This window comes from Misgurnus anguillicaudatus, chromosome 2 (genome assembly GCF_027580225.2).
Source record: "Misgurnus anguillicaudatus chromosome 2, ASM2758022v2, whole genome shotgun sequence".
Lineage (NCBI taxonomy): Eukaryota > Metazoa > Chordata > Actinopteri > Cypriniformes > Cobitidae > Misgurnus > Misgurnus anguillicaudatus.
Window position 1 is genome coordinate 42,462,987 of NC_073338.2, and position 16,706 is coordinate 42,479,692.

Genomic DNA, 16,706 nt, shown 5'->3' on the forward strand with positions numbered 1-16,706 from the left:
TTGTGTTTATCCACCGTGTCCATCATATCTACCGTGTCTTCCCATCATGTCTACCCTTCGTGTCTATCATATCTATCGTGTCTACCATATCTATCGTGTCTATCCACCGTGTCCATCATATCTATTGTATCTACCTATCGTGTATATCATATTTATTGTGTTTATCCACCGTGTCCATCATATCTATCGTGTCTATCATATCTATTGTGTCTAGCCACCGTGTCTATCATATCAATTGTGTCTATCCACCGTATCCATCATATCTATCGTGTCTATCTATCGTGTCTTCCCATCATGTCTACCCATCGTGTCTATCATATCTATTGTGTATATCCACCATGTCCATCACATCTATCGTGTCTATCCACGGTATCCATCATATCTATTGTGTCTAACCATTGTGTCTATCATATCCATCATATCTGTCGTGTCTATCCATCATATCTATCCTGTCTATCCATTGTATCAATCTATCACATCCATCGTATCTATTTATCGTATTTATTGTGTCTATCTTTCGTATGTATATACTGTATATATCTTTCTATCTATAGCATCTAGCCATTAGGGCTGTGCAATTTGAAAGAAAATGCTTAATAATGCAATTGTTGATATGCAATACAATACTTCTTTTTCTAAAATCTACGGTATATATCTACTGCATCCATACATATGCATTCCCTGATTTATCTGAGAATTATCTACAGTCCTCTCAAAGACAAAGTTCATATTGCATCTGTGCATTTTAAACTGGACATCTGCTCATGTGTAAAAATCCCAGTTGCCGTCGTGCCTATCATAAACACGCTCAACATATGATCATGGAATTTTAATGAGAGGAAATCTGTCCAGTTCTTCTCTCTCACACATATACTTGAAAATAAACTGCTACTTGACCGTGTCTGATGAACCTGATTTGTGGAGCACAAAAGCCTTAAGACACTGTGTGCAGACAGGTATCAGAGCCATCTGTGCACCGTGTGTGACATCTTGACCTTTATACTCATAAAGGTAGCGGGCCATTCTACCACTCACACTGATATATATGATCAAAGAGATTATGATGTAATGTTGTGTCCCATTGTGTTAATATCTCATCATGTCACCTCTTTCACCTTCTGTAACAGGCTAACACCAAGCAACCATGACCGAATCCAGCGCTTACGCCAGGAGTTCCAACACGTCAGACAAGAAGAGCCGGAGCCAGATGACCGCCATCATTCCTACAACCTTGAGCAGCCCTGGGTGAGTGTGTGAGCTGTCTTTATGAACGCACAACAGTGTGGACGCACTGCCCTATTGGTTCTCTGGTCCCAGGAAGGAGAAGATGGTTTGAGGACTCTCCATTCCTGGGGCGGTTACAGACATGACCACCAGAGCCTGGGCTAAATCTAACCTCTAACCTGAGACCACTGCATGCAGGAGCATGTGACCACTGGCACTGACATTATCTGCTAACAATGCTAACATCACCATGTGTTCATCCATCTGGACTGTTTACTCATCCATTCATCTGTCCAGCCGATCTTCATCCATATCACTGCAGCCATTACCATAAATCATGTGTTCATGCAAAAACTGACATTGACTTCGACTGTGTGCGTGTGTGCACGTGAGAGGAAAGGTGAGAGTGTGTGTAAGAAAATCAAAGTATAAAAATCTTTTCAGTCTTCTTAGACTGAAATTGTTTAGTATTTAAGCTATTGAAACAAAATCCAGATCATAGAAATCTGAATCGAATGGGAACAATTTTTATGTTTCGATCTGGATTCAGGTAAATTCCCCATCTTATGTCTTTAAAATGAGATTGCACTTAAAGATTGTCTGTTGAAATTGATAATCTCAGAATCTTTTTACTATGTTACTGTTAGTGTGTAATGTTTTTAACATTAATTTGTATTCATCTTTCTTAGGAAAGCATTTAAACCAACTTTATTACACGGTATTATGTGCATTTCCTTCATGTAAATTTACCTATTTTCTCATCCACTCATTCTCTCACAGAGTCCTTTAATGTGTTGTATTATTTTTCTCATTTTGCCTTCTACTATATTATGTGTTTCATGGAAGTCTTTTACTTTTAAAAGCCCCAGTTCTCTCTCTCTTTTTATTCTCACTGTCTCCTAAAAACCATTATGGTTAACAAAAAGGCAACAGAATAAAGACCACCCAATCTTGTAATGAGTGAGCTGTGTTTCTGTAGCCGATGTGTCCAGTCAAATGAGTTCACCTAGGAGCCCATGAGATTGTTGGTTAGGAATTAGGGAAGGCAGAATATTTGAAGTGTGACTTGGGTAAGGTATAGGCTAAGCAGGCAGTTTGTTTAAGGGTATACTAACCCTGCATCCAAAACCGCATACTGTGATGATACGTACTGAATTAGATTAAGTACCTACTCTGTTAAAACAGTATGTTTAATATATGAGTATATATTTATGAATATAGGAAGTGTTTGTGAAATTCGTACGTGCTACATCCACCATGTTGATACATCACGTCACATAGGTTGTGGCTTAAGCAGTGGTTCCCAACCTTTTTCACTTCAAGGCCCCCTAGTTGCCCACAACAATATTTGAAGGCCCCCCACTTACTTTTTCCACATAAAATGTAATAGAACTTTAGGAATGACCAGACCGATGTATATTCGCTACTAAAATGGCCAAATTACCAATCTTGATTTTTTATGTTTTGGCTTATTTTAATGCTTGTTTTAGCTTATTTTAATGCTTGTTTTGTCCAATTTGTAATCATTTTAAGTCATCTTGAGGCCCCCTGGAAATCTGACGAGTACCCCCTGTGGGCCCCAACCCCCTTGTTAGGAAACACTTGCTTAAAGGATATAGCTACGGCCAAAATCTCATGAGATCTTGCTGGATGAGCGTTGTTTTCATCCTAATCCTACCCCAAACCTTACCCTAAACCCAACATTTCACAGGATTTAGGCAGTGGCTATATCCTATCTAGCCAGAAGCGGTGTTTTTATCCTAATCCTAAACCCAACATTTCATGGGATTTAGGCTGTAGCCATATCCTATCTAGCCAGAAGCACTGTTTTTATCCTAATCCTACCCCCAAACCTATCCCTAAACCCAACATTTCATGGGATTTAGGCCTAACTTTATGCTATCTAGCCAGAACCACTGTTTTTCATTCTAATCCTACCGCTGTTTTTTGTCTAATCCTTTAACTCCAAACCCAACATTTCATGGGATTTAGGCTGTAGCTGTGTCCTATCTAGCCAGAACCACTGTTTTTTGTCCTAATCCTAGCCCTAAACCCAAAATTTCACAGGATTTAGGCCATATTCGATATAGCCAGAACCGCTTTTTCTTCCTAATCCTACCCCCAAATTTAACCTTAAACCCAGCATTTCACCAGATTTAGGCCGTGACTGTATCCTGTCTAGCCAGAACCACTGTTTTTCACCCTAAACCCAACATTTCACAAGATTTAGGCCGTAGCTGTATCCTATCTAGCAAGAACCACTGTGTTTCTTCCTAATCCTAGCCCTAAACCCAAAATTTCACAGGATTAAGGCTATAACCGATCTAGCCATAACCGCTTTTTCTTCCTAATCCTATCCCCAAACTTAAACCTTAACCCAACATTTCACCAGATTTATGCCGTTACTGTATCATGTCTAGCCAGAACCGCTGTTTTTCACCTTAAACCCAACATTTCACGAGATTTAGGCCGTAGCTGTATCCTATCTAGCCAGAACCGCTGTTTTTCTTCCTAGTCCTAGCCCTAAACCCAAAATTTCACGGGATTTAGGCCATATCCAATCTAACCAGAACCCCTTTTTCTTCCTAATCCTACCCCCAAACTTAACCTTAAACCCAGCATTTGACCAGATTTAGGCCGTGACTGTATCCTGTCTAGCCAGAACCACTGTTTTTCACCCTAAACCCAACATTTCACGAGATTTATGCCGTGACTGTATCCTATATAGCCAGAACCGCTGTTTTTCTTTCTAATCCTAGCCCTAAACCCAAAATTTCACAGGATTTAGGCCATAACCGATCTAGCCAGAACCGCTTTTTCTTCCTAATCCTACCCCCAAACTTAATCCTAAACCCAACATTTCACCAGATTTAGGCCGTGACTGTATCCTGTCTAGCCAGAACCACTGTTTTTCACCCTAAACCCAAACTTTCACAAGTTTTAGGCCATAGCTGTATCCTATATAGCCAGAACCACCGTTTTTCTTCCTTATCCTAGCCCTAAACCCAAAATTTCAGAGGATTAAGGCCATATCCGATCTAGCCAGAACCGCTTTTTCTTCCTAAACCTATCCCCAAACTTAAACCTAAACCCAACATTTCACCAGAGTTATGCCGTGACTGTATCATGTCTAGCCAGAACCCCTGTTTTTCACCTTAAACCCAACATTTCACGAGATTTAGGCCGTAGCTGTATCCTATATAGCCAGAACCGCTGTTTTTCTTCCTAATCCTAGCCCTAAACCCAAAATTTAACAGGATTAAGGCCATATCCGATCTAGCCAGAACCGCTTTTTCTTCCTAATCCTAGCCCTAAACCCAAAATTTCACAGGATTTAGGCCATAACCGATCTAGCCAGAACCGCTGTTTTTCTTCCTATTCCTAGCCCTAAACCCAACATTTAACGAGATTTAGGCCGTAGCTGTATTCTATCTAGCAAGAACCGCTGTTTTTCTTCCTAATCCTAGCCCTAAACCCAAAATTTCACTGGATTTAGGCCAAAACCGATCTAGCCAGAACCGCTTTTTCTTGCTAATCCTATCCCCAAACTTAATCCTAAACCCAACATTTCACCAGATTTAGGCCGTGACTGTATCCTGTCTAGCCAGAACCGCTGTTTTTCACCCTAAACCCAACATTTCACGAGATTTATGCTGTAGCGGTATCCTATTTAGCCAGAACCTAACCCTAAACCCAACATCTTGCAAAATTTGGCCATAGCTGTATCCCCTCTAGCCAGAACTTGTGACATACGTAAGGAATAATTGACAACAGCCGTAGAATTATTCGAAAATAATGCACACCCAAGTGGTAATGTGTTCCTCTTTTTTACATTTAAATAGGGCCGTGTTACCGTTTTCTGACATTTTTGTATGACGATGCCTCTCCTTCTACGTTGGGTGGCTCCTCTCCCGGGGGCTACTATCGCCTACTATATAGTATGGAAGTATGCGGTTTCTGAGGCAGCGTAAGTTACCTGTAAAACGTTAGCTAAAAACAGAACAACAATTCAACAATTAATTTCGTATTCTTGAACTTTGGTTACTATTATACATGTTTGTGCAAAGACATTTGCACATGGTTGAGGTGCGATGTGAATCACCAGTGCGTGAGGGCGGTAAAATTCCCACTATGAATACTTTTATGTTGTTTACTTTAATGCTTGAGATTTAATGTACTGTATTACTCAGTGAATCCTTGTTAATTATTTTAATTATACAGATGTTGATGAATTTGCGACCGTTTGACAAAAGTATCACACAACAAATATTCCCCTCCAATTTGCAAAAATGTCCCCTTAATAGGTCAATTTTGACACTGGTTTCAAGGATATCATTTCTGGTTTGTTTATGAATTTCTCTGATTGATTTCTCGAGGGATGATATGTGTAAACCGATCAACAGCTTTTTTTGTGTCGTTTTTACTGAAACTCTTCAACCGCTGCAGATTAATCACAAATACGTAGCATCATCAGCCTTACGAAATCCGTCGCCCTGTTACCCAGTTCACATCAGACCTTTAATGCCATAATCTGTTTAGCAAACAAATGGAACGTTCCTGTGACACTGATGTTGTTTTAGGCAGCGAAGTGTGCGCGCGTGTTAATGAACTGGGCTAAATGACCCAGCTCCTCGCATCCTTCAGCCTTCAACCTCTGTCTCCACGGCAACGTGGCTGCGGCAAGCTGTGTCAATCAATCCCAGCATGCTGTTCACCTTCATTAGACTTAATGGAATTCTCTGTGTGGATCGGCTCTTGATTGAGCATGCCTGGGACGGCATTCATCTGTTTGACAGAGCGTGACGAGAGCAGGGAACTCAATGTAAATGTTGCCATAAAAGAAATGGATTCTTATGGGTCATGAGCAATTTACTGCCGCTACACTGTTCTGAGAACAGAACAAAGCCGCCTGTGTGCGAGAGAAAGACTCTGAGTCTTTTATTGTTTATAATTACGCTCTTATGTTCAGGTGCCAAGCAGGGTGTGTGAATTTGTGTTTCTTTAATGAATTACATTGCGCTTAATTATGTTATCACCCCCTTCACCATAAAATGAACTAATATTCATTTAATGATCATCTGTCATTCATCTACATGTACCTAACAATCATCTAACATCATCTGTGTGTCGTCAATCCAGCCTCATGATTGTGTCCACGATGTGAGTCAAACACTGGATCTGATCTTTGAGCAATAATATCAGCACTGCTGGAGACGGATAGGAAACATTGCATGTGACAGCATAACAACAATTAAATAGATTGTAATGATTATCATAATACTCCTTATAGTATTCCTCAGTTTTCCACATTGCCGGAACCCCCTGGAGAACCTCAGTTCCTGTAGGGCAATTGATAGAGCATTGCTTTGGCAGTGCAGAGATCCCTAGGGAACGCATAATAAAAATGTATAGCTTGAATGCACTGCAAGTCACTTTGGATAAAAGCGTCTACTAAAAAAATAAATGTAAATTTAAACCTCTAGGCATTTATTTGAAGACATCTCAAATGTCAAGGAATTTCTTACGAAAACCCAAGGGATTTTTCCTAAAAACTGGGATTTTTCCATTACTGTGTCAAGCTGAGGAACCTTAAATAGCGCTTATTAGTTGAGCACGGGTCAGGGTTTTTCCAACTCGCTGGTGCAGCATTTAAAAAAATTATTTGGCACACCCCACACCCCAGTATCTATTTTACCACCCGTGACCATTAAATAAACATACATTGTAATGTAAGTGAAAACAGGTTTTATTTCAGCCTAAAAGTGCTTGGAAACATAATCGTTTGTTTTGCAGTTGTGCCTGGTGGCGGGAACTGCTTGTCCTTGGTTTAAGGACATCTCACAAGTTACGTTGCTACATTAGGGCTACGTACTGTAACCTTAGCAAAGAACCTAATAAAATATGAAAATATATATATTCCCAAATATTTTTTATTTTGTTTATAATGGCCCACCCTGCAAATAAAGGGATATTTTCTTTAACCGACTCGTGGGTTACCTGTGGGTCTGCGGGTTATGAGATGACCTGCGCATCACTACTGCCTGTAAATTTGTAAAAAAAAATGTATGTGTATAGGACTACACAAGTTCACTTGCATTGTGCGTAGTAATGTACGTGAGAAATGGTTTTATTGGCCCTGTCCCAAATGGCGCACTTCATGTAGACTTTCGGTCTTGTGGCCTTAAATTGCGCGTTCTCGCTTAGTCTACGAGTACGTAGGGTGTTCCATCTGTCATTTTTACGTTTTGAAGTGTGCTCATCAGCGCCTCCTTTGCCCCCTTGATGTGGCCTTCAGCGAAGCCCGCACTGCAGCAGGCTTCGCGCACTTTACCAACCCAGAAGTCCTTGCGAAAGGGCAATCAGACCAATCAGACGAAGGAAGGGAGGAGTTCACACTGACGGGCAACTTCCCTACCTATTTCCGGTGTGATGCTCGAGTCTGTCCCAAAATACGAGTCCGGTGCACCCACGTGGACTCGCATCAAGGGTCCCTAAAGTCTGGACTACGTGATGTCATCAAAGTGTGGACTCTGAGGAGGACCACAAGTCCGGAGTGTGCCATTTGGGACAGGGCCATTGTGTCATCTACACTGTAAAAAGTGAAAACTGCTCTACTAAAAAATACTTATAAATTTTATAAACCAGTGCTTTCAGAAAAATGCTGAGTTTTTTTGTGATTGTTGCGGGCAAAAGTCCTTGATCTTCCGGCACGATTTCTTTAAAAATGCGATTGAATATGCGGGATTTTTATGCAATTTATGCGATGAAATTGCAGGAACTTGCAAAATTTGCGGCAACTTTCAAAATTTGCTGTAACTTTTCAATGAGGTTCACGTCATGAATTACGACACTTCATAATGTTCCGATGGCAACAGGGGACATGGCTGCGCTTATGTTAAGTAAAAAGTAAATGCAACATTTCAACTTTCTGCTAAGATATATGACTTTTTGCTATGAAAATGTGGGGATTATGAAATCATGCAAGCCCCGCATATTTTGCGCCCAGAAATCTGCAATTTTTGCGACAATAGTGCGGCATATTTAAAAAATTACGTTTTTCTGGAGGGACTGATAAACTTAATACATTTTCACTTTGTGAAAATTTGAAAGACTTGCTTAATAAAAATATTTAAACATGGGACAGAACAGTTTCAAAAAGGTACACCTTTGTACCCAAAGAGTGCATATTAGTTTTTCAAAGATACATATTTGTACCTAAATGTTATTTGGACCTTTTTAAATGTTACTGCCCCAGTGACAGCTTTTGTACATTTATCTTTGGCAATGAAGGCAATATTAAAAATTGTTTTTAAACACATTATAACTATTAGAAATGTATTGCTGAAGCACGCCAAAAAGACTGTAAACTACAGTATGTAGTACTGAATTGCAGAGTTAGATCGTTAAAAAGTTTTTCACCATTTCTGTGCCTATTTTTCCAAAATTTTGATAACTTATTTTATTTACTTGCCGTTTCATTCAAATTTGGTTAGGTGGTTAACAACAAATTTTTCTGACTTTATTATCTGGCTTAACAGGGACTTTTCCCTTTTTCACTTAAAGTGAGAGAATTTTGGTTGAAAAAACTTTTTTAGGCGTTACAAAGTATTTTTTTCAATTAATCTTTTACTATCAACAGTGTATGATATGAATAAAATATTGAAACATATATTGATATATTTTTTATATCTCTTATATATGTGGTCATTTAAATAATAATAATGTAAAATAATGTTATGAGGCAATGATAATATTGTGTAACTCATTACATAAATGTTTTTTATGGGTTATTAGTGGTAAATGGTTTTATTAGCAGCGATTATAGGAGCAGTTATAATGTTACATTCCATCTCAAGCACAGATCCACATATAACACACACACATGCATCGCTGATCCCTGGTAAGTGCTCTGAATGAATGTGTTTGTGTGTCTGCATCAGAGTGATTTCATAACCCACGCATGTGCATGTTTGTGCATTTGATTTTCTACTAAACTTGCAATTCGTACACCTTTTAGTTACTTCCATGTGTTAAAACCGTGCATCTCCGTTTCAGTCCAACTGCAGTCCGCACTCCACATCTGGCCGTCATTCGGTGTCCGTGGAGGTACAGTTACGGAGACAGGAAGCTCGAGATTCCTTTACTCATGCTCAGAGGCAGTACAGCTCTCTACCACGGTATGTAATTGTGTGGGATACTTTGCGGTCATTGGCTGTTGGCATAACATCATAATAATGTTTATGTACCTCAACTGGTTAAGCATTGCGCTGGCAGATATACGCTAATATAATTTTATTTTACGTTTTATACAACAAACACACACCATCTCACCATTTCCTTTTCTCCCATGTCTAGTCAACCGCGTAAGACGCCCACCCCGGCTACACAGAGTGAATGTGAGAGGCCGTGTCCACCTGTAGATGGCTTCCAGGCAGCTAAAGACAGTGGACGTTACTCCAGCTACCAGGGTCCTCGATCTTTCCCACGTACTTTCCCTCGCCCCAGCTACAGGAATGGTGTCTCTGCTCCCCCTGCACCCACCGGGACCTCATTGGGTGGCGGCTACAATGCCCGTGTCTTACTGGAGGCCCAGGAGCTCCTCCGACAGGAACAAAGACGCAGGGAACAGGAAATAAAAGGAAGAGTTGCGTCAATGAGGATCGACTACGAATCCCAGGATTCCAAAGGACCTCTCCGACAAGATGTCCCGCCCTCCCCTTCACAGGTTGTTAGACTCGGCCGCATCCACACACCTGAGAAAGCGCGGCCATTTTTGTCATGAGGAAAATAATAAGAGACCTTTCTGCTTCGTTTATCATGATGGACAGGACTATGGTGTGCAAGCGCTGACAAGCGCAAACTTTTACTAGCGTGTCATTTTGTACCCAGACTCCGCCTCCCTGAGTGCCTTTTTAGTATGATGTTACGGCGGTCCCGCCCTATCAGACAGCTCACTGGTGAATCCGGTAGCGGGACGGCTCTCGATTTGCTCTGTGTGCTTGACAATCAACCGTTCCACTTTTTTTGTCGAACCGCATATTTAAGTAGATCAAAATACGCAGTTTTCTCTGCTTTGCACAGGTTTAAATGAAGTTTTGTCTGTTACGATGAAGTAAGGATTTTTGCTACGATGTGTTGGATGAATTTTAAACATCAGCTGTATTCGTATTTGATGTAGTTACGTCTGCTGTGCGAAGAAATGAACACATTTAGGTACAGTGACAGGCAGAAAAGCAGAAGAGGAAACTTTAAAAATAGAGAAAAGTGAAAAACAAAATGGGGTCACAGATAGCTGGTCATTAACTGATGCTCCTCATTAAATTTTCAGTGCACTTTCATACACCGAATCCTCAACCCACTGCTGCCTGCCAGGTGTGTGCGTGAGTGCGTGCGTGTGTGTCTGATCTCCCAGATGACCCACACTGAATTTTTCATCACCCACACCAGCTGCCCCTGCATTGACAGGCCACTGTGCGAAACTTCAGTCACAGAGATTGACTCCCATATCTCTCCTAAACACACATGCGTGCACACACGGCTATGTTTGGAATAGTGTAATTTTACAGTGATTTTACCATTTGTGCGGTATGCTGTACAGTATGTATACTATGTAAAAACTTTTGGTATGCAAGCTTTGTATGTAAGCGGATGACATACTGCAACTGACATGGTGTGCAGTATTAAACATAAAGCATATATGAAAATCTGTTTCCCATGATGAATTGCACCCTATGTACTGCAACTCCTATTCCAGTATGACAAATGAACCAAACGTAATATCAGTTGTGATTTTTAACATTCGTCTCTTGATTTAATTTTAGATTGGGCTACTAGAATTAACTACCTCGTAAAATACGTACAAATTGCCATGAGGTAGCGTTGCATATTCATACACCAACACTAGGATGTTGCAGTTAGTGTACATATACTGAAGTGTGTACTGTACTTCATTCCAAACATATCCCATCTTGATCTTACAAGAATTTGTACATATTTTAGGAGTTGGCTAATTTGTATGAATTCGTACAAAGTGAATCGTACAAAGTGAATCGTAAAAAAATCAGTAATGAAACCCCGCTCCTAACCCCAACGTCACAGACTAAAGCAAAACATACAAAAATGTACGAATCTTGGACATACGAATTAATGCAAATTAGCCACGTCGTAAAATACATACCAATTGCCATGAGATAGTGTTGCACATCCATACACCAACATTAGAAGTGGTATTTAATTTTAGTGTATACTGCAGTGTGTACTATACTCCATTCCAAACATATCCCAGCCTAAACTCACAAGAATTCGTACATATTTTTCGAGATCGCTAATTCGTATGAATTCGCATAAAGTGAATTGTACAAAAACATACGATTATCATAAAAGAGTAACAACGAAACCATGCCCCTAATCCCAACGTCACGTGGGCAAAACCAAATCGTGCAGAAAAATGTACGAATGTGGTTGTACGAATTAATACGACTTAGCCACCTTGTAAAATTTGTAATGTGGCATATCCATACACCAACACTAGGAAGTACTATTTAATTTTAGTGTATTCTGCAGTTTGTACTATACTCCATTCCAAACATATCCCAGTCTGATCCCACAAGAATTTGTACGTATTTTACTAGTTGGCTAATTCATATGAATTCGTACAAAGTGAATCGTACAAAAACATACGATTATCATAAAAAATCTAAAACGAAAGCCCGCCCCTAACCCCAACGCCACGGGGCAAAAGCAAATTGTACAAAAATGTAAGAATGTTGGTCGTACGCATTAATACAAATTAGCCGCTTCGTAAAATGCGTATGGGTTGCCATGAGATAGCGTTGCATATCCATACCCCGACAATAGGAAGTAGTATTTAGTGTATACTGCAGTGTGTACTATATTTCATTCCAAATATATCCCAGCCTTGACCCCACAAGAATTCGTACATATTTTACGAGATGGCTAATTCGTATACAGTATATTCGTACAAAGTGAATGGTAAAAAACATACAATTATCATTAAAAAAAATCTATAATGAAACCTCGCCCCTAACCCCAACGTTACGGGGCAAAACCAAATTTTGCAAAAATGTACAAATGTGGTTATATGAATTAATACGACTTCCCTCGTAAAATACGTATGAATTGCCGTGAGATAGCGTTGCATATCTATACATCTACACTAGGAAGTAGTATTTAATTTTAGTGTATATTGCAGTTTTAACTATTCTCCATTCCAAACATATCCCATCTTGATCTTACAAGAATTTGTAAGTTTTTTCGAGTTTGCTAATTCGTATAAATTCATCCGAAGTGAATCATACAAAAACATACGATTATCATAAAAAATCTATAATGAAACCCCGCCCCTAACCCCAACGTTACGGGGCAAAAGCAAATTGTACAAAAATGTACCAATGTTGATCATACACGTTAATACAAATTAGCCACTTCGTAAAGTACGTACGAATTGCCATGAGATAGCGTTGCATATCCATACACCTACACTAGAAAGTAGTATTTAATTTTAGTGTATACTGCAGTTTGTACTATACTTCATTCCAAACATATCCCAGCCTAAACTCACAAGAATTTGTACGTATTTTATGAGTTGGCTAATTCGTATAAATTCGTACAAAGTGAATCGTAAAAAACATACAATTATCATAAAAAAATCTATAATGAAACCCCGCCCCTAACCCCAACGTTACGGGGCAAAAGCAAATTGTACAAAAATGTACCAATGTTGATCATACACGTTAATACAAATTAGCCACCTGGTAAAAATGTACAAATTGCCATGAGATAGCGTTGCATATCCATACACCCACACTAGGAAGTAGTACTTAGTGTACACTGCAGTGTTTACGAGTTTGCTAATTCGTATAAATTCATATGAAGTAAATTGTACAAAAGCATATGATTATCATAAAAAATCTATAAGGAAACTCCGCCCCTAACCCCAACGCCACGGGGCAAAAGCAAATCATACAAAAATGTAAGGATGTTGGACGTACGAATTAATACAAATTAGCCACCTCGTAAAAACCTATGAATTGCCGAGAGGTAGCGTTGCATATTCATACACCAACACTAGGAAGTAGTATCTGGTGTATACTGCATACTTCATTCGAAACATATCCCATCTTGATCTTACTAGAATTTGTACGTTTTCACAAGTTTGCCCATTCCATTCGTATGAATTCGTATGAAGTGAATCGTACAAAAACATGCGATAATCATAAAAAAATCTATAACGAAACCCCACGCCTAACTCCAACGTCACGGGGAAAAAGCAAATCGTACAAAAATGTACGAATGTTGGTCGTATGAATTAAACCAAATTAGCCACCTCGTAAAATATGTACATATTGCCATGAAATAGGGTTGCATATATACACACCACACGCTTGAGATTGACAGATAATCTTTGTAAACAATACTTTAATCGATAAATGAGCTGAAACATGCATACACTTGGAGTACAATCTACATCTATACTTTTTTATTGAAGAAAATATATAAAAAACAACCAATACAAATACAAAACAACATTTCAACATGACAAATCTACATCTTTACGTCTCCCTCTCTCGAACTGCTAGAGATGTCACGACAGCTCCGCCTCTTTACATATTAAACACTCCTCTTTGGATATCAGCCCCGCCCCTAACAGATGCTGAGGTGGTGACTCTGCAACACAGGATTAGTGATGCGCTCTGAGAGATCACACGCTCCAACTTTTAAGTTCTGCAGAAAGAAACTCTGAGAGTTCTGGGCTCTGAATCAGAAACTCCTGTCGAGCCGAGATGCTCTCAGACTTTAACAGGCTAGGTCAACGCTCTCTGTGTAAATGTGTGCTAGGGTCATATGAGCAAGCCGATGCTCGCTTGACACATAACAGTATGACACATGGTGCGAAACACACTCTGCTGCCCAGGCACAGATGGTTGCTTGTGTTTGTGTGTAGAGAGGGGGGTGGGTATCAAGATTATAACATGAAATGAGCCTCAGTACGACTCCAAACAATCAGGACGCTTTGATTTCTTGTTGTTTTCTGTTCAGAAATCATATCAGTTTGAGAATTTGATACTGATCTTTGTAAGTCGGTTTTATCTTTACCTCTTCAAATGAATTGAAACCTCTTTTGCACCTTTCTAAACATCACATTTTACAAACCTTAATAGCAGTTTTAATAATGAAGTGTCACATGTAGACATTCAATATTTATGTGTGTATCAAGACAACAATCTCCAATGTGTGTGTTTTTTTTAAAGTTCAAAGATCATGAACGGTCAGAGATACAGTGTTTCTTTATTTCTGATGTTAGTTTTTGTTTACAGAGCTCTGTACAGTGTTTTCGGTTTCAGTGTTTTTCAGCCTGTGCATCATTCGTCTGTTATGTTGTTGTTTATATGCTGTTCAGAAAATTGTGATGTTTTTGAAACAAAAAATCCTGTAAAATAAAGGAAGGGGATGCTCTTCTGTTTGTGGATACACACTGCGGTTGTGTGTTTGTGCGAGAGTCCATTAATCATCTACTTTTCTCTCGAGTCTGACATTTCAGACAGTTTTTAAAGTTCACTTTATGTTGATGTCTGCCATCCGGATTATAAAACTTTTGCATCTTTTGCTACTGTAACTTTTGTAACTGTCCTATTAAGCAGAACTTGCAGTCCACACAGTTACTCGTGCTGGTGGATTCAATGACTTTCAAGGTATGTACTGAATTTTAGGAAGTTACTTGACAGTTGATAAAAGTTACATTTTTTGCAGGTATGGCGGCTTTCTCCACAAACCAAAACTGTAACTAGTCCACTACTAAACACGAAGCAGTTGAGGAGCTCAGATGCAAAAGGTGCTAAATGACACTTCTATAATGAGATGATGATATTAATTGAATGCTTTCTGCACAAAATCTATTAGGAGTCTGGAGAAAAAAATGTTAGACGCACTTAGAGGGTCTTTAAAGAGCACCTATTGTCCAATTCACGATTTTACATTTCCTTTGGTGTGTAGGTGTGTTAGTAAAATGTTAACGATATGCAAAAGAAACTAACTATTGGACTACAACAAACACACGGATTGTAGGCAACAGTTTACTTCCTGGGATTGGTGATGTAGACAAGACCGACATTATCATAATTCCTCCCACTTCACAGCCTGTAAGTAAACTCCTGTTAGCATTGCATCGTGTCTGAATCTTTCAAACATGGTAAGGAGGGTCATATTTCCGTCTGACGTCAGAATTATTTAGGCCAATCAGGGACACAGAGCTTTTCAAATCCGTGCATTTCTGTGCTGGGCCGGGTTTCCCAAAAGCATCGTAAGGCTAAGTAGATCGTAAAAACGATCGTACGAATCATGGGAAATTGCATCTAATTAAAGAAACCAAATAAATATTTACGGTACAATGCAATAATCCACAATAATAAATTAACATAGATAATAAAAACAAATAATAATAATAATCTAAACTAAAATATTAAATGCGCAGTGGGACGACTCCTAACTAAATACGGAAAGTAATATTTCATTATGCCCAAATTATTAAAACATTTAAAAAGTCTTTGAACAATTATGAATAATAATATTAAAAGTATTAGTGCACATCGGCTGAAAATAATTAGCCTAAACAAGCTTCTATTGGTGACATTTCAGCACTTGACAAACGGATAGCGACTCGTAAGTAGCACTTAAAACCCAGCTGCGAGCGATCGTTAAACGTGCATCTTTGGGATACGCACGTAAATGAACAACGAATGTTCGTAAAGTAGTTCGTAGAAAGCGCTCTTAAGTGATAAGTTCAATCGTTATCGGGAAACCCAGCCCTGGTACGTAACAAAAATCACTTGGATCACTATTCGTTGTCATTTTTTTGTTTTTATTGCTGTAGAAATTACAGTATTACTGGCAGCTGTTTGCCAGTAACTTACTGTAAATTTATAGTTGTTATTTACTGGCAAGCTTATTTAAAGTTAAATGAACATTAAACATTAAGTTTTTATCTTTACAGAATAAAACTAAAATATCAGCCTCATGCAAAGCAAAACTCTGAAGGAAAAAACTGAAAAAGTTTAATTAAGATTTCTAATTCCCAGAATGCTTGCATAAGGCTATTATTTTATAGTTTAATTCGGTAAAGACAAAGACTTGTTCATGTTAAATGTTAATTTAACTTTCAACAAGCTGTTGCCAGTAAATAACATAAATTGAAATCTACAGTAAGTTACTGGCAAACAGCTGCATAACTACAGCTAATTCTGTGTTGTCATTGTATTAGTAGTTGGACATCCTACTCCTTTGACATTATTTTGTGCTTACTGTGTCTCTTAAGAATGCAAAGTTAGAGATTAAAAGTGAGTTGAAAGTCTGCCCATCAAAATTGATGCCACTTTCATACAGATAATTGACTAAGTGCACTGTATTTCCCAAAATTTTAAAGTAATACATTTGTTATATTTGTATATGAGAAATGATAGATGCAT

At 38.9% G+C, this 16,706-nt stretch overlaps 1 protein-coding gene and 1 long non-coding RNA gene across 4 annotated transcripts in view; both read left to right on the forward strand.

Annotated features, from left to right (window-relative positions):
• pard3ab (par-3 family cell polarity regulator alpha, b) overlaps positions 1–12,181 on the forward strand; it is a 146,321-nt gene extending 134,140 nt beyond the window's left edge. For all 3 annotated transcript variants that reach the window (XM_055203292.2, XM_055203291.2, XM_055203293.2), the window contains 3 exons: positions 1,128–1,245; positions 9,280–9,401; positions 9,580–12,181. In XM_055203292.2, coding sequence (XP_055059267.2) covers positions 1,128–1,245; positions 9,280–9,401; positions 9,580–10,006 — 667 coding nt within the window. In that variant the 3' untranslated portion in view covers positions 10,007–12,181. The remainder of the gene's footprint in view (positions 1–1,127; positions 1,246–9,279; positions 9,402–9,579) is intronic.
• A 1,438-nt stretch (positions 12,182–13,619) lies between these two features.
• Positions 13,620–16,706, forward strand: part of LOC129442957 (uncharacterized) — a 28,659-nt gene continuing 25,572 nt past the window's right edge. The window contains exon 1 of the long non-coding RNA XR_008644038.2: positions 13,620–14,936. This is a non-coding gene — a long non-coding RNA (uncharacterized lncRNA). The remainder of the gene's footprint in view (positions 14,937–16,706) is intronic.